This window comes from Adiantum capillus-veneris, chromosome 18 (assembly GCF_014529385.1).
Source record: "Adiantum capillus-veneris isolate H3 chromosome 18, ASM1452938v2, whole genome shotgun sequence".
NCBI classification, from domain to species: domain Eukaryota; kingdom Viridiplantae; phylum Streptophyta; class Polypodiopsida; order Polypodiales; family Pteridaceae; genus Adiantum; species Adiantum capillus-veneris.
Genome location: NC_140948.1, coordinates 74733640 through 74756152, shown reverse-complemented (window position 1 = coordinate 74756152; position 22513 = coordinate 74733640). Strand labels below are relative to the sequence as shown.

The window sequence follows — 22513 nt, the reverse complement described above, 5'->3', positions numbered from 1 at the left end:
CTATTGGCACGTGGTGCCAGCCTTGTGACATTGACACTCACCAAAGCTCACCCAACTCGGAGAAAGTAAGTAGAGGGACACAACTTGGAGAAGATGAAGAAACTCAAGGCACACAACAGAGAGAGTATTTCTTAGTGCTCAAAATAGAAAGATAAGTTAGCTCTAAAGTGATGTGCATTTGTACAATGCACGGAGAAAAACCTCCTATTGGAGAAAAAAGTACCTTGATGGTCCTAAGTGTGTGTACACATCACCACCACATAACATATATGATATGGTAATAACTACGACCCTTTACCCCAACAAATCGTAGTCTGCATAAAACTTGCATGATTATGAGAACCTTGCAAGCAATATCAAAGCTCTCATTCCCATTTAGACAGTAGATGGTTGTGGGGTTCTTTTGCTTCTTTTTTTTTTGGGAATGGGGGGACTGTTTATGGAGAGAGGACGGACAAGTACTTGTGACTTGGTGACGTTGGACCCAATGCTCACAAGACAACCTTTTTTCCTAATTATTTATGATCAGTTTAAGCATTCTTCAATTGCTTTTTAGAAACAACAAATCAAAGTTCCCTGGTTTCTTATTTTCAAAATAAAATAGATATGTTTTATGATCGATTACAAAATCCTCGAAATAGGTAAAAGACTTAGCTTCTTTATAACGTGGCAACTCATAGCCTAGTGTTGTGACTATTTAAATGGGTGAAAACAGCCAACTTCGTTTCTTAAAAGACAGAAGTTTTTTTTTTTTTTTTTTTTGTAAATGTAGTTTCCAATACTACTCACACATGTGAAAGAATGGCCTAGTTTGATCAAAGCTAGTTTTTGAAGGGTTTCTCCGGTTGTTCGAGGGAAGTATCACAAGAAGTTTCGGAGAGATTCTCACAATAATTCCCACATTATGACTTACGTCAGCATCATGAGCTTCTGTGAGGGAGGCACGGCATACCTAGGTAGGTATGATTGGGGGTAGGGGACCGTCGGCTCGGTGGGGGGGACTGGTGGTCCCCTGCCCCCAATCGTACCTAGCTAGGTATGCGGTGCCTCCCGAGCAGAAGCTCATGATGTTATACATTGTATGAAAACCTCTTCCTACATGAGAAATTTTTTAAATCTTTTTGTGTATATAACAGGGTTTTCTCAAATCTTGGCCGATATAACTACACGATGAGGCCGGTTTTTTTAAACACTTGACTCATCCAACTTGAGTTACCAAAAGAACACATAATTAGATTAAGAAAAACCAGTGAAAAGATCATAAAGCACAATGACAAGAACCTCCTCACTCAACTGGCTCAATATATGTACAATGAGTATATGGTCAATAGTAGTGGGGAGGCACCGTCTTAGCATAGAGGTCGGAAAGCCGCTTGTAACGATGCTGATGAACCCTCGTGGAGGTCATATTGTCATCATCGTCACGGCTCGCGTTCGATCCCTCCCTACCGCACGTCTCGCCTGCATGACCAAAAGCCTCCAGAAACTCCTGCAACTTCCTCTTTTGGCTGGCTTGACGTGGCTGCTGCTGCAACCGAGCGCAATAGTACCCTTGCTTCAGGTTGAGGAGAAGATACGCTATCAAAACCTCTGTAGATCTGCAATCATGGCTATGAGAAGAGCTAGGGCTAGGGTTTGGATTAGGGTTAGAAAGCGGCTGCAAGTTAGCGGTAGAGTTAGGGTTACTGACGGCGTCGGGTAGACGGCTACATGCAGAAGCGGCGGTTGATGATGCTTCGTCGCTTGTCATTGTGTGTGTGCAGTAAAAGCTCGCAACGTCCTTTATGTACCTGTGTATATGTGTGTATATGTGTGTGTGTGTGTGTGTGTGTGTGTGAGAGAGAGAGAGAGAGAGAGAGAGAGAGAGAGAGAGAGAGAGAGAGAATGTGAGGCAACCCACTGCGGTGCGCGTTGCGCAAGGAGTACCCTACGCGTTTGTGAAGGTGCTTTGAAATGACGAGGAAACGTCTTCAACGCGGACACGACTTTTCACCTTTTACAAGCGGTCAAGAGCCAGTCATTTTTCCCTCTTTGCACGTCAAATATTTTATTAGGTGCTCCAATTCATTAAATATAATTTAATTTAAATTTAAGATTTCCTTGAAAGTGAACACAAAAGAAAAACCTTAGTGGGTGCCCCTAATTCACTTTGATTTCCTTGAAACTGAATGACAAAAGATTAAAAACGGTAGGTCAAGGGAAATACTTCTAGGATACTTTTGAGGGGCCATATGGAAATTGAACGGATTTAAGGTCAAGTGTGTGGAGGAGATGAAATGTAATACTCGTTTTTAGAAATCTCTCTCTCTTTCTCTCTCTCTCTCTCTCTCTCTCTCTCTCTCAATTGTGGAGACAGAGGTACTAGTGCAATATCACTCTGTGTGGCTCTCTCTCCTCTCTCCCAACCTTTGTGCAAGAGCTTCTCCACGCAGTTTTATCACCCGGTCCGGTCCTATGCCCACAAAATGGTTGAACCATATATGCGAAGAAGGCGAGGCCTTGCAAGTGATGCGAAGGGAAGGCCTTTTGCTCTATGCTTTTAGAGGCAAAGGGAAGGCCTTTCTTTAGATGCAATTACCTATACTCTCGCCACAAAAGGCCTATGGCCTTATTTAAAATGTTGAGATGGGTAAGAAAGATATTGTGGCTTGGCGGTGCCAGTCCAAAGAGCAGGGGGAAGGGCTAGGAGATGGAGAGGGGAAAGAGTGGAGGCACATCAAGACAAGACACAGCTCTAAGCAAGGCATGCACATCTGAGTTGCTCCTCCCATCATCATATGTCATGTGTTGCACAAACCATATGCTTGAGCCTTAGATTCCTTTAGGAATCTTTGAAAGAATTAAAGAATTTTATTCAAGAGAAGCCAATATGTTTGTTCAAAGTGGCATCGAGTGAGCATACCATCAGCAATTGCAGGGAGAATGTGGCGAGAGCAGGTACAAGCTGCAACTCAAGACGGGTGGGGCACCCACATGCATCAGTTGAACCTGGGACACACGATAGCTGAAGACGCAAGGGCAATTAGTTGTCTTTTTTTCTCTACTGTAGCTAGTCACAAGAGCATACACAATTGATCGAGCTGAATAGGCTAAGCCCATAAGGCTCTCTCGGGCCACGAGATCGTGAGCTCAAAGCCTAATATTGCACCCATGCGCTCAATCGATGATATAATCCACAAATCCATATACCTGCACAATCGTGTACGCAGGGAATCCATAACAAATCTGGCACGAGATAGACAGAGAGCGAGTTAGAGAACGAAATAGCATGTGCAGGCGCACCTCGTAGAGCGGAGTGCTATGCTGGCATGACGAGAGAGAAGAGTGGAGAGGAGAGAAGAACAATGCAGACACTGGGTGCAATCTCCCCCGTGCAAGAGTGAGCGTTTTCCTCTTGCACGTATTTACTTATAGATTTCTTGAATGCTAAAAAATGAGTATAAACTGGCCGGCCGGTCATAAATGGCCAAAGCTCATAAAGAGCACTTGAATAATTGAAAATGTACATAAAATATATATCTTGTGCCATAGTTCGGTTAGCTTTTTTTACGTGGTGTCAGCTGCATTAAAGAATAAAATATCAATTCCATTACATGCTGAAGATGGGAACTGAGTGGGTCCATCAAGGGAGGGAAGAATCTGAGAAGATTCCATAAAATGAACGCAAGTAGAGCAAGTAGGTGGTGTCGATCTTTTTTGAGGACCTCATTAAGTGTAATCTATAGAGATTCTTGCATCCTTTGGAGGAGAAAACAGGAGGACAAGCCACGTGTGGGGAGAGAGAGAGAGAGAGAGAGAGAGAGAGAGAGAGAGAGAGAGAGAGAGAGAGAGAGAGAGAGAGAGATTTCTCTGACGATGACAATGTTCTTGTAGCATCCCGAGGAAGGGGAGAAGATTACAAGGGTGTGATTATCAAGCAACAATATAGTGGGAGGGAGAGGGACATATGCAGAGTCCGAGAGGCCGATGGAGATCACAGGGTACAGGATCATATGTGGATGGTCGTGAAGGACATAGTGAGTGAGAGGGAGAGGGAGATGAGAGACTTGGAGCCAATGCGTAAGAAGAGAGGGGGATGAGAGACTTGGAGCATAGGTCTGCGAAATGAAGCAATCTAGGAGAGACGAGAGTGATCTCTCATGATAGAGGTGGAGAGAGATAGATATGCCGAGCGCAGATGTGACAACACTTTGTGCGCAACAAGAGAAGCGAGGAGGAGCGAGGAATCCGCAGAGCCAGTGATGGCGGGGATGAGGTGCAAGCGTGGGGTGCGGAGCAGTATGATAGCGATAGGAAGGCTCTTTTCCTTTTCAATTTGACAGATTCGCATCGCATCTGGAACACAAATTAATTAAAGTTCCAGTTTTGGACCGAGTAGAGCTAGTAGCATAGTGCCCCCAATTCATTTTAATAGGAGAATTCTCTAAAATTGAATGATATACGGTTTGAAACTTTAGAAGAAAAACAATCTAGAAAATGTGAAGTCTTCTCAAGAAAATAGAGATGAGGGGTTGTGGGTGTTGAGTATTCACAGGAGCCGCATGTGGGAAGGGAGCATTGTAGGCTTACTAGAGGCGGCAAGCTCAATCGAGCTGCATCAAGCATGCCGTTGTAGCACATGTTGGTGTACCGCACAAGATTCACATCATGTAGTGGCACTGCACAGGAAGCACGTGCCATTGATGCCAGCTACACATAGTAGATACTCACGCCCATCTTGTCGAGGACCACAGTAAGAAACCACTAGATAATTATCGTCCAATCTAAGGAAGAATACATGTGCTTATTTTCAAAGTTACACTAATTAAAAATATTTACAAAGCAAGGCTAAGTGGGTGTACCCACATTAACCTCCTGCAATGGAACATGAGGATAGAGTAATGAAGGGGCAAGACCATTTATGACGAGGGCAAATTTGGTCAGCTTAGAGATGTGTCATTGTCGTGCTGCTTTGTGAGCACTGGATGAAAGATGAGGATTGACGTGCATTTTTGAACTTTTGACAAACTTATGCTCTGTGCCAGATTTCCTTATGACATCACGTTGACTGAAATGTATGCTAACTGTGGGTTTTGGGGCCAAGGAACAAAGTTTGATGCCTACAAATTAAGATGAAATGATGCTATCAAAATGTGGTTTTTAAGACCAAAACTATAGTGCTCGACATGCTCTCCATGCTTGTCTTTAAGGCTCGTCAATCAAGTCCGAACGAGGGAGATATGGGCAGTTTGTTATTTTTTAGGGGCTAAAACTATAGTGCTCGACATGCTCTCCATGCTTGTCTTTAAGGCTCGTCAATCAAGTCCGAACGAGGGAGATATGGGCAGTTTGTTATTTTTTAGGGGCTAAATCTATTGTCTTTAGACTGGAGTTGAAATGCATGCTCGAGTGATCTACTTCAACTTGACACGGTTCTCAATGATATTAGCTGGCATGGGCTAGAATATGTGCTTTATAGAGCTCAAATCGGGTAATAATTGTTCAATTTATGACAGGTTCAGTTCTTTCCACAGTCTCGGACATCTTTGAGCAGGGAAGATTGTTGGAGATGTGATTAAGTTTTGCTCGACACTACTTTGGGCGATATCCAGGTCAAATAGGGTGCTTGGCAATGCCAAGTGAGATGCTTGATGGTGACTAGATCAATATGTAAGCCAAATGCTAAGCTTTGTGGATGTTTGGGACCTAAGTTGCATTATACATTAAACATTAAATGTATTATACACGTTCAATGCCATAATAATACGTTAGGTAGTATAAAACGGCCATATTATACGGTGACATGTCATCGAATTTGGCTCTCTGTATTATTTCTCTGCACTTTGATCGAAGAAAATCTTTGATCGAAGTGCTTAGTATATATATGAACCAACGAAGCCCCTCCACCAGCATTCACACAACGAAATATTGAGCTATTTCATAAAATTAATCTTCTTTCTCTATAAGATAAAATTCGTAGAAATACAAAAAATAAATATTTAGTTATTTATAAATTAATTTTAATGATATAATTAAATTTCAAATTATAATTTGTAATTCTTTAATTTTTAAATTGAATAGTTTTGAATCAAAATGAAAATTAGAACTTGCTCTTTTGTGTTGGAGTTTTTTTATACTTAAACATTAGGAAATTTCAGAGGTCATTTGGAGGGCCATATGAAGAGAAATATTTAGTTATTTATAAATTAATTTTAATGATATAATTAAATTTCAAATTATAATTTGTAATTCTTTAATTTTTAAATTGAATAGTTTTGAATCAAAATGAAAATTAGAACTTGCTCTTTTGTGTTGGAGTTTTTTCATACTTAAACATTAGGAAATTTCAGAGGTCATTTGGAGGGCCATATGAAGAGAAAGAATAATAGAGCGCGTCCAATGAGCACAAAGGCTACGTTACGTAGGAAAGTACGTGGAAAGACTCAAAAAATAAGAAAATAGCATAAAACTTTCACGAATCTAGGATTGTAGCATCGTAATTTCCTTCCTTTTACCGAGCTTTTAGGTGCTTGCATGTGGTCCCACTTCTGATATTCTCTTATGGTCATTAACATACTGGAGGGTGACCATTAAGCCCGCACAAGATATTGGAATTCTAAAACACTTTCCCTCCATTAGAATGCTTTCAAAGTGAATCTCCCTCCACTAAAGCTTTTCTCTGAGAGCTATGGCTTCCACGTCTTCTCGCCCAAGAGGCTCCAGGTGTTTACTGTCTCTCACACCAACAACCAACAACTGCACTTTGCCTAGAAGGCCAAGTAGTAGCATATCCTCAATTACAATACCAGCTTTAATAAGTGCAGAGAACCAATGGGTTGGACAAAGGATAAACAAAGGTTCATGGGTCCTCATGCAACCAAGAAGACCCAAGAGGTCTAGTGGTATCAACGTTTACCGCTCAGCATGGAAGGCCAGAGTGTTGGATTTCAAAGTTGAAATCGGCAAAAGATCTGTAAAGGAAGTTCTTGTTCAGCATGTGTTTACCCATCCAGAGGTGATAGCAAACGGTGGAAATGTATCAGATATACATAAACCACGTTGCAATTGTAAGTACTCTTGACATGTGAACTTACTGATACTCTCATTATAACTTTTCTTATATATTTTGCAATGTTTCTCCCGCTTGTTATGAGCAATGTCTCCATTCTTCACAACTCAATTACATTAGATTTGTCATTTGTACTTATTGATACTCTTAGTTTAACTCTTCTTATATATATTGCAGATGTTTATCCCTCTTCTTATGAGCAATGGGAGCCTGTGGAGTGCATAATAGGCCTCTTCCATGTTGTTCATGCCCACATTGGTTCTCTACAGTATTCAGGGAGGAGCAGCAAAAGACTGGCTGATGAGGGAATATTTTTTTATGACCACTTCTACCAACTCAGCTCAGGGAATAAGAATGGCATGTTGGTGAAAGTACCTCTACCAACGGATTGGAACACTGTGGACTGGCCAGTTCCCGAGGAAACAATGGTGGAGGCAATGCGAAGTAAGCTCTACAAGGATATACAAAGGTCTCTACGTAGCTCTATTCCCACCAAACTGGTTAGAATTGCAAACTTCTGTCCTGTTGCACTCTTCATAGAGCTGTTTCATAGCTACAACATCCGTGTTACGAAAACTATGTTCATGTGCAAGTCATTTCAGCAGTCATCCTGTGACAAACTTCTTGACAGAGGATGGTATGCAAAGGAAGAGATTGGTTTACGGTGCGAGGTCGTGCTTGATACTCTAGTTGTCAAGTACATGATTGCAAGCCAATCACTGTTACTCTCGTTTTGGTATATGCGATCACAAATGCTCAACGGTAAGTACATTCCTATGGACCAGGTTTCTGCAGGTTTGGAAGATAATCCTGTTGTGGATGTAGAAGTGATTGATAAAGAGCATGGCCTACTGTTGGTGGTTACAATAAGGGAGCTATGCAGTCTTGAGCATTTGCGGCATGACATAATTGAAGAGTCAATGGACAAGGACCTATCAGATTTTTCCTTTTTCCTAGCTAGCCGTAAGGTGATGCGGCAAAGGGAAAAAGATATTTTGTGCAAAGAGTTGGATGGTCGGGTTGAAGTAGTGTCAATGTAACAGATATTCTTGTGAACCCAAGTGTATACAAATGACTTTCAATACATGAAGTTTATTGAGCTCATTTGTCAATTGTGCCCTGTGAAAAAGTGTGCTTGAAATACATTTCTTTACCATGTCAAATCTCTCTCTCTCTCTCTCTCTCTCTCTCTCTCTCTCTCTCTCTCTCTCTCTCTCTCTCTCTCTCTCTCTCTCTCTCTCTCAATGTTAGACAAGACAAAGACATGATAGAAGAGTCATCTTAATTCATTAGAAAGTACAAACTCGTCCGTGAACAATGGACTGAGATACAATTTCTGTAAGTATGGAATCAGAATGTCTTCAAGGTAAAAATCGAAGGAATGCCCCTCGAAAGAAGGTGGTGAGATAGTTGTTCCCGGCGGATTTAGTTCTCCCTTTTCAGGAGTATCATCAATCAATAGTGTATTAGTTGCATCAAAGGGTACACCGATTTGGCTAAACGGTTTGTACAAAAGAGGTAAGTGTGGTTTTTTAGGGTGGTAGTGGCCCTCAACGGTAACGCATTTTCTTTGATCATACAAAAAGGCAAAATCTGATGTGTGAGCGTGGCATACACTGCAAACTATTCTAACTAGTGGCGACAAGTTTTGCCTTTGCATTGAAGACCATATGGCAACTCTGAAGCGCGGAAGAAGAAACTGAATAAATTCCTTGGTTCCTTGACGAACCACGACTCGACAAGTTCCCATCCGAAACGTTTGCAAATCCTCAAAGGGTTCTCTGTCACTGAGAGGCACCCGCATCAGCTGCAATCCATTGATATCCAAGATAATCAACCTCTGTAAAAGTTGACAAGTACATATAAGTAGTTAGAAGCTGAACATATTTTGCCATACTTGAATAGACATTACCGGAACAACCGTATCTACAGGTAGCAAGGGTCCATACTGGGTCTCTGTAGTGTTCATGTCGTTGTTGCTCTCCTCTGCTTTATCTTCATAGTCATCATTCACATCTTCATCAGGGTTCTCCCCCATGGCTCTTTCTGCCTCATTCAAGGTTTCCTCCAAGGTCTTTTCCTCTCCCTCGGTTGATAGGCTTGCCTCATACATCCTTGCCTGATCCATATCAGTTTGCTCATCCCTAGGCCTGCTTTCCTCATCCATATCCTTTTGCTCATCTATAGGCCTGCTTTCCTCATCTTGGGTTTCAGCCATAGGCTCTTTTGGCTCCTCCACTGGCTGACTTGGCTCTTTCATTGTCTCCTCTGGTTGTACACTAGCACCTTCCATATGCTCATTTGACCTTTCCTCATCCTCGGCTCTTTCATCTTCTGCTCATATGACCCCCTCGGCCCGTTGTGATTCCACTGTATCGAATGCAGGGGTTTGTCGTGGTGGCACGTCATGTTTTGTTAGATCAATAGTGCGGTAATCCAAGACGCTATCTTCAAGCTCTCTGGGGCTAGACATAGTAAGCAGGTGTTGCATTAAACTTACCCGGTATCTTTGAAAATAATCATATGTGTAGTTTTTTAAAGCACTCTGCAAAATTGAAAGACCACATGGTGAGAATTCTTTTATAGACTAAACCAAAACTAACTGAATGCATTGCCAAATGGGTACCTTAGTCATGAAAGGTTTTAATGCAAAGTAGCTTTGCAGGACATATTCTGCATGGAGAAGACATCTCCAACCGCAAGAATTTCCATCGGTTTGATTTGGGACAGGTACATCTTTGATTGGGGCCTTGTATAGTTCATACCTTCCACATAGCTTGCCATAGGCAAGCAACAACCTCTTTATACAACTGCACAAAGCAATGTCAAGATGTTAGAATGAGGCTTCAAATTTACATGGATATCTATAAGAAACACTTTCTGATACAAAACACTTACAGCCTAATTTCAGGGTGGGTTCCTTTTATTGAATTGAACACCCACACTGCTGGTTGGTCAACATCAAGGCATATGAGACTCCAGTGATGGTTGTTCTCATATGGAAAGATGATGACAGTAACTTCCAGCATAGCACAGTGGAGAAACCAACTCTCAAAGGTCCCAGATGGACTGTTCTTTTGTCTAATAATCACTGACATTTGTGGATCAAGAAGAAACACCTCTGTGTGGGTGTGCAGTGGGAGTTGACTTTTGATCAGGCTGCAGAGAGTTTACCTGAGTTAGCAAACCTATTATCTGAGTTTTCAAAGCTAGCAAGATAGTAACACTTACTTAAGACAAGCATAGATAATTGTGTCTGAAATCTGAGCATCTGGATTCTGCAATAAATTAATGTCCACTTTTTCCAGAGCTAGCTTTCTGGCTCCATCTACAAATGGTATCTCTGCAAGCAAACCATCCTTCATTGAAAGTAGAGTTTCTTGATTGCTTGCCTCTATGGACAGGGTCACATTGCATTCTGTTTGCCTCTGGGACTCCACTGCTACTTTTGCTTTCTCCTTAAGCTCTGCTTCCCTCATGTCCTATGTTTGGCGAGCAATAGTCTCTGCCCTTGCCCTTGCCCTTGTATTCACATCATGTGTGACATCTACAACTGTGAGTTGTGGCACTAGCTCTGGGGGGTATACCAAAATTTCCCTCATTTTCTTATCCTTGCAGACATTGGGGACCAGTAGTTTGTCATACCTCCACCTTATTCTTTTCAGTGTCTCACTATCTTTGTCCATTATAGTAACCCTGTGGGCATGGGCTGCAACAATGGTCATGTCACTGAAGTACTCCAGTAGGAAGTCCTCTGCTGCTTCTTGTAGAGCCATTAATGCCACCACCTTCCACCTTTTGGGGCCCCAGGTAGCTTCTTCACATATGGACCTCACCATCCTCTGGAAGGGCAGCTTTGGTATGCATAAATCTACACATTTCTGTGCCTTTCTGATTTCTCTGAAAAGTCCCATGCAGGTTTGTAACTTCTTCACCCTTGGCCCTTTCAGAATTTTATTGGGTTTTCCAGGTCTTTTCTTTGGGGTTGCAGATCTACTACTTGCTTTAGATGCTAATCCTGGTCCCTTGCCTGCCTTCCTTGCAGTGGCTTTTGTTCTAGCCATTTCACTGTACACAAAAAGAAGAGTCTCTCTCTCTTTCTCTCTCTCTCTCTCTCTCTCTCTCTCTCTCTCTCTCCTTTCTATAGCTTAGCATATTTAAATAGAGAGAGAGAGAGAGGGAGAGATCCCATTACTAAAGACGCGCGTGGAGCACGTTTTGACCTCAACAAACACCTCCGCGCGCCGTTAGTATAAGGTAATAGAAATACTCTCTCTCTCTCTCTCTCTCTCTCTCTCTCTCTCTCTCTCTCTCTAACACTCAGACATAACCTGTTCAATGCACAGTACTAACGGCGCGCATAGAGACATGCACACCGGTTATGCCTCTCTACGTGCTCCTTTGGTAGAGAGAGAGAGAGAGAGGCTATGTGTGTGTGTGTGTGTGTGCCTGTATTTGTGTGTGTGTAAGTTATATTTGTGTGTGTGTGTCTGTGTGTGTGTGTGTGTGTGTATGTTATATTTGTGTCTCTGTGTGTGTGTATATGTTTTATATGTGTGTCTGTGTGTTTGTGAGTGTGTGTGTGTGTGTGTGTGTGTTGTGATTGTGACTGTTTGTGTGTGTTGTTTGTTAAGACTGAGCTTGGTACTGTGACAGAAACAGAGATAGAGAGATAGAGGCAAAGGCAGACCTTCGTTATGTCAATAGGTCGGCTTGCTTTCGGAGACGCAGACGACGGCTCTTGCACTCTCTCTCTCTCTCTCTCTCTCACTCTCTTTCACGAGGTGTGGTTTTTCTCTCTCTTGACCTCTATATATGACGTACAAAAGTATACGGTCTCAATAATGACCGCACGTGTGACAACATGCAATTATACTCTAATTTATAGTGACACGTGGGGCGCCGCCGTGTGTATCCGTTATAAGTGTGATTTTGAGAGAGAGAAAGAGAGAGAACAATAGAGAGAGAGAGAGAGTGAGAGAGCGAGAGAGAGAGTGAGAGAGCGAGAGAGAGAGAGAGAGAGAGAGAGAGAGAGAGAGAGAGAGAGACATAGAAAGAGAGAGAGAGAGAGAGAGAGAGATAAAGAGAGAGAGAGAGAGAGTGATAGAGAGACAGAGAGAGAGAAAGAGAGAACAGATTGTGAGAGAGATAGAGAGAGGGAGAGACACAGATTGAGAGAGAGATAGAGAGAAGGACTCCTTACTCTCAGAGAGAGAGAGAGGGAGGGAGAGAGACAGAGTCAGTTTGACACACAAAAAGCAATGGAGGAGACACCTCCCTTGGAGTTCCTGCAAACCCCACCAACAAAAGGTGATCTCTCACTCTTTCTCTCTGTATTTCCAACAGTTGGTACAAATTGTGTGTGTGTGTGTGTGTGTGTGTGTGTGTGTGTGTAAACAAAGAAAAACCCAGACTGTTGTTCAACACACACACACACACACACCTCAACACATACTTCCATAGACAGAGACACACACACACATACACACACACAGAGATATACACATTCTCTCTCTCCCTCCCCTCTCTGTCCTCGTTACTAACGGCGCGCAGAGCCAACCAAACACTGGCTGCAGCTCTCTCCGCGCGCCTATAGTATAGTTATGACTCTCTCAAAAGGCACGTTTAGATCCTTACGCGCCTTTCCCTCAATTGCACTTAAGGCGCGCATAGAGAGTTGCAAAAAGCACTAATGGGGACTTTTCACAAGCCAAGCTCCCATACCCCTCTTCTCTCGTCCCCACCCCATGAAAACCCCCTCTTATGGAGGGAGTGATAAAAGGCATTGAAAAAAGTAAGAAAAAAAATAAATTATGATTATGTAAATATATGAGAAAGGTAAAATAGGCCACCTCATGCCTGCGGGGCAGCCCATCCCCACCTTGCCTCCTTTTTCTTCACTGTTGCCCCGTCGTGTGTCCCTTTTCCTCTCCTCCACTCAAAAGGTCAACCCCCTCTCTCTTCCCCTTGTCCTTTCTCCTTTCTCCCTCCCCTCAAGCTACCCCACTTCTCACCAATAATACATTCTAACTCACCAATAATGCACCCTAACTCACATGCAACTTACCCTATCTTCCAAAATAGTATACCCCACCCTCCCTTTCTCTCTCCTATCATATCCCATGACCCAAATACCCCCCCCTCTCTCTAAAGGGCGCCATGTCTCTTGTCTTGTAGCTAAATAACCTCCCCCACACTCACACACACTCAGTTTCACTAAAAAAGGTGCCCACAGACCCATCCCTACCCGGTGGTTACCTGATTTTTCTTGTGTTCACACACATCTGCACACAGATTCACCTCTGAACACACTCCTCTCTCTCCCCTCATGTAATTACTTTATTCTCCATGCCACCTCTCACTTTTTTTTCATCAACCCATCTCTCTCTCATGAGACTGCTGCTCTGGCACATATACACACAGCCAGACAAGTGGGGCCCACAGTCACATGGCCTATGTAGATAATGATTTCTTCATTTCTAAATTCTAGAATTTCTCCCCCCCCCTCCTCCCCTATATAAAGAGGGGTCACCATCACACACACACACAACATCACCAAAGAACACACTATGCACTGTGTGTGCCTAGTGCACACACACACACACCCACACCATCACCATCACCGCAATCACCATGCTTGTCTTGAGCATGACCTCTACACCCTTGGCTATGGAAGATGAAGGGCAACTAAATGAAGGATGATGGCCATAATCCTCGTGCAAGTCTTCGCCATCAACTCCCACCTATCCGCCATGTGCTCTACCACTCTCTCCCTTCTCATTCCCCTACCCTATGCTCCCCATTTCATCGCCTAATTCTCTAAATAAAGCTTGAGGTTTTGTGAGTATGTTTTTTTGCAATGTTTTGCCCATGTGAGGTGTGCGGAATCGCCACCTAGTCTTGTGTTTTGGAGTGAGCTTGTGTATGTGTGAAGGGTGTGCGGATTCGCCATCCTTTTGTGATGCCTAAGTACTAAGCCGCTATACCCCCTCCCTCACACACTCTCTCTCTCTCTCTCTCTCTCTCTCTCTCACTTGATCTCATTCCCTTTCCTTTTCATCATTACTCCCAAGCATCCATCTCTCTTGGATGAAAACTTTGTTATGGTGGTGTGTTGTTTGTGTCCTAGCCGCTGAAGCTAGGTGGTGCCCCCTGTTTGCTTTACCATGACAGGCTCGAGGCGCGCCATTCGGTCCCCGGTGTTTTAGAGGCCGTCGGGGTTCGGGGTTCGTTTTGCTCCCGTCATTTGGTGCCCCCACTGAGGATCTTTTCATGAAACCCTTCAGTTTACAAGACTGAAACCCTTAAACTATTGTGAATGGATGAATGGCTAGCAGGATTTGCTAATTGGACGACAAAAGAAGAAGAGCTCCAAGCACAACTAGACGAACTCCGCATCTCCATCGAAGCTCGAGTGCCAGGCGTAACGGTAATCGATTTGCAGTGGGAGAGTCAACCAACACGCCAAACCCAGTGGATATACATAGGCCAAGTGCCAAGAAGAAGAAGGAGAAGGTCGAAACCATGTCCGCAACCTACAACCAACCCACAACAACAAAATGGAAGGAGCTCTACACAATAGAGAATCAACACTATTCTACTTTGAGAATCGGGTAACTCAAGTCACCGAGGTAATTATCATAGTCAGTTTTCAAGTCGCACCTGATGCTGCAGCACAGATAACGGAAGCATTGGCTCACACTCTCACTAGAGAAACTAGGGATCTACTGAGTTTGTTTCAGGAAAGAACACCACCCTCTCCTACAAGCTTGGACAGTGACTAAGCACCTCTAAGCTTCACATGAATCAGTACAACCTACCTCAAGACAGATCACACATACCAACACGTGTACGCTCAATCAAGGTAATACTGGATTCGAAGGCTCACTACCAGCACGTCATTGACACCATGCCGGGTGGGGAGCGGAACTTTTGCAAGTTAAGCAGTGTGTCTTTCTAGCTCTCTCTCAGTAATCATGGCAAGTGTAGCATTTCCAACATTTAAAGGAAAGAAGGGGGAGGATTTGGTAACAGACTTCCTAGATGACTTTGAAGTAGCATGTGTAGTGAGCAACAAAGATACGGATGAATCCCGGGTTAGAATCTTTAAGCATCTCATGAAGCTAGAAGCTAGATCATGGTACAATGCACTTCCACAAGCAACCAAGGATGACTAGGAACCCTTAAAAACCGCTTTTAAGAGGCGCTTTGGGGGAGGTACCACTTCAGAAAAGTTGTGGGACAAGTTGAGAGACTTGAAGCAGGAGGGTCTTTTAGAATATGCCACCTATGAGTCCAAATTTGTGGATTTGTGGGAACGGTGGGTTGAGTCACTGGCTAGGGGGGAAGCTGCACCCGATTTCCTAAAAAAAGATCGGTTCACGCATGGCTTATGGCCGCTTCTCAAGGAGAAGGTGAAAGGTAGATTCCCGGCTACGTACGAGTTAGCCGTTGAGATTGCTCGCCTTAAAGACAAGAAGCTGCGAATGAAAGCCAAAGAAACCGAGTCAACAGAATCAGGAACATCGCGTCGACCAGCAACTACGACAACCACCATTCCACCACCACCACCGGCTCTTGGGGTAAGAGATGACCAACAAGATATGTTGGCCCATATTACTGACCAACTGCAGAATTTGTCTATCCACTTAATACAACAAGGGAGGAGTCAAGAAAGAGATCAAGACCCTGGAAGAGCACGACGACAAAACAGGGAGTATCATTGCTACAACTGCGGAGAAGACGGTCACGGTATGTACTACTGTCCCAAACCACGACAAGACTATAATAGAGGAGGTAGGAGGAACCAATTGTCACCCCCTAGAGAAAGAAAACCCCCACCCCGAGCACCACCCCCACCAACACAAATTCTATGTCCACCCCAGACACCACTACAAGCATCCATCCCACCTCTTCCACCAGCCCCACCACCTGATCACCCTGTAAACATCATAAGGCTAGAAGAGAAAGGAAAAGCCATAGTAGTGGATCCACCCAGAGCAAAGGAGAGGGACAAGGGTAAGGAGAAGGTAACCTTTTTAGAACCACTTGAAGCCATGACTGTGAAAAGAGCTAGGAGGGAGAAAGCTACATAATTAGATGATGAGAGAAGCATGAGAGGAGAAACTAGCAAGAGGCCATCAAGGCCACGACGGAAATTGGGCATCACCGACTTCCAGCTAGGGGAAAGTTCTAAGCCCTATGATCTAACATTGGATGTGGCAGAGCAAGGATCGAAGATTACATGGCCACAGCTACTACATCTTGCACCAAAAGTAAGGCGACAATGGTCTAAAATGGTAAGTACAAGACGCTCCAAAACAAAGGTAGCCGGAGCAATTTCGGGATGCAACATGGATGACATCCTTCCAATTGTCGACGTAAACATAAAAGGAAAGAGGGTTGGAAACACCTACATTGATGGAGGTGCACAAATCTGTGTAATGAGCGAAGCTATGATGCTTCGATTAGGGCTCGAGGTTGACAGGCCTTCTCCATGCAAGGCAAAGATGGCAAACAACGCAAAAGTAAAGTGTGTGGGTGTGGTAAGTGCCGTGAAAATCAAAACTTTCAACACTGAGGTAGAGGTAGATGTTTTTGTAATGCCTACTAAGGGGGAGGGCTATCCACTAATTTTGGGAAGGCCATGGTTGATGGCCATGAAGGCAAAACAGGACTGGGGTACTGGCCTTCTACGCATGACCGGTAAGAAAGGGGAGACAATCTACTACGACATGAGGATTGGCAAGTAGAAGCAAATGAATCTGGAAACATTGGCAGATGAAACCACAAGCGAATCTTCCAGTTCTGAGGAGGAGACCACATCCACCGACGAAAGTGACAGTTCCATTGATGTGATGGGTATCATTATGAAGGATCCACAAAGGGTAAGCACAACTGGTGATCCATCACCAAAAGGGAAACCCAATGAAGAGGAGAGAAAATCACCTGGCCTAGGAGGAAGTAGGTTGAAGGGTATGTTGTCTACGGAATCAACACTTGAGGAGAAAGATAGTTTTTTGCAAATGTTGATGGGATTTCCTAACCTGTTCATTGACAACTATGAAAGAATCACAGGCATTACAGTGGTGGAACATCATATTAAGCTGAAGGAAGGGGTAAAACCTGTTGTACAAAAGCTACGACGATTGGGGGTCATACAAGAAAAGGCACTCTTGGCCGAGGTAAGGAAACTGCTGGAGGTGGGATTCATCTATCCTGTAGAAAACTCAGAATGGGTGTCACCCGTAGTGGTGACGCCTAAAAAGAATGGTAAGTGGAGGGTCTGTGTTGACTACAAACCACTAAATGCAGCTACAAAGAGAGACCACTTTCCTCTCCCTTTCTTGGATGAAATTCTGAATGAAGTAGCGGGTTTTGAATGCTATACCGTCTGTGATGGTTATTCTGGATACTTTCAAATATGCATAGCCTTGGAAGATCAGCTAAAAACCACTTTTATCATGCCATGGGGTTGTTTTGCATACAGGGTTATGCCATTTGGTCTCACAAATGCACCTGCCACATTCCAAAGATATGTCACATATGTTTTTCAACCGTTCTTTGGAACATCCATAAGAGTGTTCATTGATGATTTTTGTATATATAGCTCCCGTATTTCACATTTAGAAAAGGTAACTGAAGGTTTGGCCAGGTTGCAGAGCCTAGGTGGGCAATTAAATGTGGATAAATGCCACATTGGGGAGAGTAAAGTCATTCTACTAGGCCATGAAATTTCAGCAAAAGGTATCAACGCCGACCCAAGTAAGGTGTCCGCACTCATAGCCCTACCTTCACCAACGACCGCACGTCAACTGGTCTCTTTTCTACAGAAGGTGAGGTACTTAAGTAGATTCATACATCTACTATCACAACTTGTTCTACCACTGCAACAACTCACTCAAAGATCAACTTTCACTTGGGACGAGGAAAGCGAACATCACTACAACAAGGTAAAGGAGGTCTTAGCCACTCTGCCAACTATCTCACCACCTAAGTGGGATGAAAAATTCTATGTCACCTCAAGTGTTGGTGATGACTCATTGGGGGCTGTGCTACTCCAAAAGGATACGACGACATCTTTCATGAGGCCAATCTACTTCTCTAGTCGAATGATGACAGCAGGAGAGAAAGGTTTCACCCATGTGCAACACTTAGTCCTAGCTCTTAGATTTGCAACTACAAAGTTTAGGTCATATTTGCTGCCTAAGCAATTTGTGATTCTAACCACGGATGAAATATTTCCCTATGTTGTACAACACATGGATGTGTCTGCTAGAATTACTAAATGCTAGTTCGTCTGCAAGAGTTTGACTACACGGTACAGGTAGAAAGCACGACAAGGGCAAGTTTGGGGGGACTCATGACCTACCAAGTCTTTGAAAGGAAGGAGAAGCAATCTAAGGAAGGAGATGTCCGATTACCTCCAGTACCACCGATGGTAGAAGGAGCATACTCTCTCTACTTTGATGGAGCCTACAAGCGAGCGTCCGACAAAGCAGCTGCAGGCATAGTGGTCTTTGATGACAAAGGGAAAAAGGTATTTTCTGTTGGGATTAAAGCCCAAGTGGCCTCTTATGCGGATATGGCCGGCCGCCCGCCTAACTCACTTACCTCTAACTCTTTGTATATACTAACATATTCTTTGTGAATACTAAGGAATTGGGAGATAACCCTTCTAACAGTTCTCTGCGTACTACTGTACTGTGTAAGCTCACTGTGTGTGTGTGAGAGAGAGTCGACCCACGCGGAGCAATCGGTATCAGAGCCTTGGTTCAGTGCGGTTTTGCGCAATCGCGCGCGCGCGCACTTTTCCGGCAGATTCTGGATCCGGAGTTCAAAAATTCACACTCGGCGTTCCGGGAGCGTTTCCATCAGGTGACCTGAGGTGACCTGGGGTTTTACCCCCCTTTCGAAGCCGTTTATGCCCTCAGAATTTCGTTCTGAGCACTACAGCAGAAGATAGATTTCAGCCGCAAAGAAATCCGTCTTGTGTAGATTGGCAAGCAGGAGGTGGTCGACATCAATATCGACATCGACATACATCACTTATTCGTCTTCAGAGCATCATCTATAGACCAGGTACACATATATATCATCAGATATATATATTGCAGTCTGCATTGCTACTTCTTGTGCTTGCCAGGTTCCAGGGGAGGTGTGGCCATACGACGGCTTGACACCACTGGCATGTATTGCAGATTGATGTACTGTGATTGTGGGTCTGCTAGTTGTGAGTCACGCTAGCAGACAGACCGCCGCAGCGGTCATAGGACAGTGATTGGTCTGATATAGGATGTATGCTAGTTCTAGGCAGTTTGCTGAGCCATCTGAGAGGGTCGTGTGTGAGGTTTTTTTGAAGCCAAGCACTGGGGGCTGGGTTACCCAGTGTGAGGTGGATTAGGTTGCTGGAGTTCCCCTCTACACGCATCCTCTTCGGCGACTTTTATCCCTTAGGATGTATGACTTTGTGTAGACACTGGATTGCATCTTATGCGTCAGGCCGTTGAGGCATTGTTCAGGGTTCAGTCTTGAGACAGATACAGGTTCTGTCATCGCTCAGAGAGGAGACAGTGTATGCTTACAGGACAGCATATTACAGAGATTTTTTAGATTTGTCACTGGTCAGCTATTTATGATTGTTTTTTGAGCTATCTTTTGGTTCCCAGAGCTCAGTTTACAGGGGAGACTCTGTCAAAAATTTTCAAAATACTGACAGTTCCTGAGGAGAGGTGTTCAGCTTGCTGATTACAGCTTGTTTACTGTGTACAGAGGCCAGTTTACAGGGGAAACTCTGCCGGATTTTTCTCAGGAGTAAACAGTTTGGCAGATATGGCATCTTCTCAAAGTGAGACTCTTTACAACATAAAGAAGCTGGATGGCACAAACTTTCCATTCTGGAAGAAGCAGATTTGGCAGGTTTTGGTGCAGAAAAAACAAGTGAAGCCACTGAAGCTCAAAGGGGAGAGACCAGAAGGTATGGCTGAAGATGAGTGGGAAGAGCTTGACGAGTTAGCGTGTTCCACAATCATGCTGACACTGGCAGAAAATGTTTACTTCAACGTAGCAGAAGAGACTACAGCATATGGCGTATGGCGAAAGCTATGTGGTATGTACGAGAAACAAAGTGCTGCTTCTCAGATTTACTGGCTCAAGAAATTGGTGGATTTGAAGATGAAGGAAGGGACAGCCATGTCAAATCATCTGAATGAATTTCACACAATTTTCAGCCAGTTAACAGCACAGGAGATAGTCTTTCCAGAATCAGTGAAGGCTATGTTTCTCTTAATCACTTTGCCAGACAGTTGGGATACTTTTCGTACAGCGTTAAGTAATTCTGTCGCGCCAAAAGGTCTTACAAGTGCCAATGTAGAAGGCAGCTTGCTCACAGAGGAAGTGAACAGGAAGAACATTGACAAAGGCAAAGGCAATAGTGCTTTGGTCGTTCTAGGGAGACAACAGTTTAAAGAGAAGAAGGGTAAGAAGGCACAAAACCGAAGTAAGTTTCGTGATTCAAAGTCAAAGGATGACATAGAATGCTACCATTGTGGCAAGAAGGGTCACATGAAGCGAGACTGTACGAAGTGGAAACAAGAAAAAGGCAAAACAAAGAGTTCTGAGCAAGATGAAAAGAAGAGTTCAGTGAAGATTGAAGAGGTGAATGTCACAGGATCTGGTTCAGACAGTGATTCTGGTATAGCAGCTGGTGACATCTTCCTTACAAGCAATCTTGATTCTGTTTTCTTGACTGCAGAGGATGGACATGCTATGAGTGATTGGATTATCGACTCAAGAGCATCTTTACATGTTTCTCCGCACAAAGAGTGGTTTACATCATATGTGGCTACTAAAGATTATGTCAGACTTGGCAATGAGCAGGTTTGTGACATACTTGGAGTGGGAGATGTGCAGTTGAAGTTTCAGAATGGCTCTTATTTATGGCTCAAGAATGTCAGACATGTTCCAGCAATCCGAAAGAGCTTGATTAGTACAGGGAAGTTGGATGATGCGGGTTATGTGACAGTTTTTGGGAACAGCACTTGGAAGATCTCCAAAGGTTCGATGACTGTAGCACATGGCAGCAAGTCAGGAACTCTGTACACTTTACATGTTTCAGAGGTTAAAAACCATGTAATTAATGTGATTGAGCAGCCAAGTGTGTCACTGTGGCATCGTAGGTTGGGACATATGTCAAAAAGAGGAATGGAAATACTTTCTCATTATGGTTATTTGCCTGGCTTTTCATTTCAAGATTTCGAGTTTTGTGAGCATTGTGTTTATGGTAAGCAAACACAGGAACCGCACAGATCACAGAGGAATCATAGGGACGAACGGTTAGCTCTTGTACACAGTGATCTATGCGGACCAATGCCTAGTTTGTCACTAGGGGGAGCAGCGTACTTTTGTACATTCATAGATGACTATTTTCGCAAAGTATGGGTTTACTTCTTGAAGCACAAGGATGAGGTGCTCAAGGTCTTTAAGACATTCTTGCAGCTGGTGGAGAATCAGAGTGGTCAGAAGCTGAAGTGCTTGAGAACTGACAATGGTGGAGAGTACGTTTCCAAAGCTTTTCAAGACTTTTGTGAAGCAAAAGGGATTAAGCGGGAACTTACTGCACCATATAATCCTTCACAGAATGGGGTTGCAGAACGTATGAATAGGACCATACAAGAGAAGGTCAGAAGCATGTTGTCAAATACTGAGTTGCCTGATGGATTTTGGGCGGAAGCAGTGGCTACAGCAGTCCATTTGATCAACAGGTCTCCTAGTAGGGTTCTGGATAAGAGTGCAGTGGCCGAGATGCTATGGACAGGCAAGGCACCTTCCTATAAGCATCTCAAAGTCTTTGGTTGTGAAGCTTATAGCCATATTCCTAAGGAGTTCAGAAATAAGTTAGAACCAAAGAGCAAGAAGTGTATATTTCTTGGCTACGGAGAATCGGGCGAGATGGGTTACCGGCTTTGGGATCCTGAGTCCAGAAAGCTTATTCGTAGCAATAATGTGCATTTCAATGAAGCCAAGTTTCACACTAAGCCAGAGAAGACAGAGGAGATCAGAAGAGTTGTCTTCAGGGAAGATGGACCTAGTGCTAGCACATCAAGACAGCATGGTCAGGCTCAGGAACAGCCTATAGTGGCTAGAGATGCAGAATCAGTTGTGGTGAGACGTTCTGAGCGTGTCTCCAAACCACCTGATCGTTATGTGCCATCTCTAAATTATGTCATGCTCACAGATTGCGGAGAACCATCTTGTTACAAGGAAGCATTACAAGTGGTTGACTCGAAAAACTGGCAGTTGGCCATGCAGTCAGAGATGACAGCTCTGCATAAAAACCAGACATGGAAGTTGGTTAAATTACCACAGGGCAAAAAGGCTCTACCTTGTAAATGGGTTTACAGGTATAAGATCACCGCTCATGATAGTCAGCCAAAGTACAAAGCAAGGCTTGTTGCCAAGGGCTTT

The 22513-nt window shown here is 43.8% G+C and overlaps 1 protein-coding gene across 1 annotated transcript; it reads right to left on the bottom strand.

The window, feature by feature from the left end:
* Positions 1-1212: 1212 nt before the first annotated feature.
* On the bottom strand, positions 1213-4680 carry LOC147435884 (uncharacterized). Its single transcript, XM_086487801.1, has 2 exons — positions 4570-4680; positions 1213-1927 (listed from the first exon to the last, which is right to left on the bottom strand). The coding sequence occupies exons 1-2, from the start codon at positions 4678-4680 to the stop codon at positions 1325-1327; spliced, it is 714 nt and encodes a 237-aa protein (XP_086343927.1). The 3' UTR covers positions 1213-1324.
* Positions 4681-22513: the final 17833 nt, after the last annotated feature.

Bases quoted from the DNA above. Each gene is read 5' to 3' on its own strand.
- LOC147435884 (XM_086487801.1), bottom strand. From the start codon at position 4,680: ATGGCACGTGCTTCCTGTGCAGTGCCACTACATGATGTGAATCTTGTG. The intron at 1,928-4,569 runs GTAAGCCTACAA...ACAAACGCGTAG, and splicing joins GATTGAGCTTGCCGCCTCTA to GGTACTCCTTGCGCAACGCG.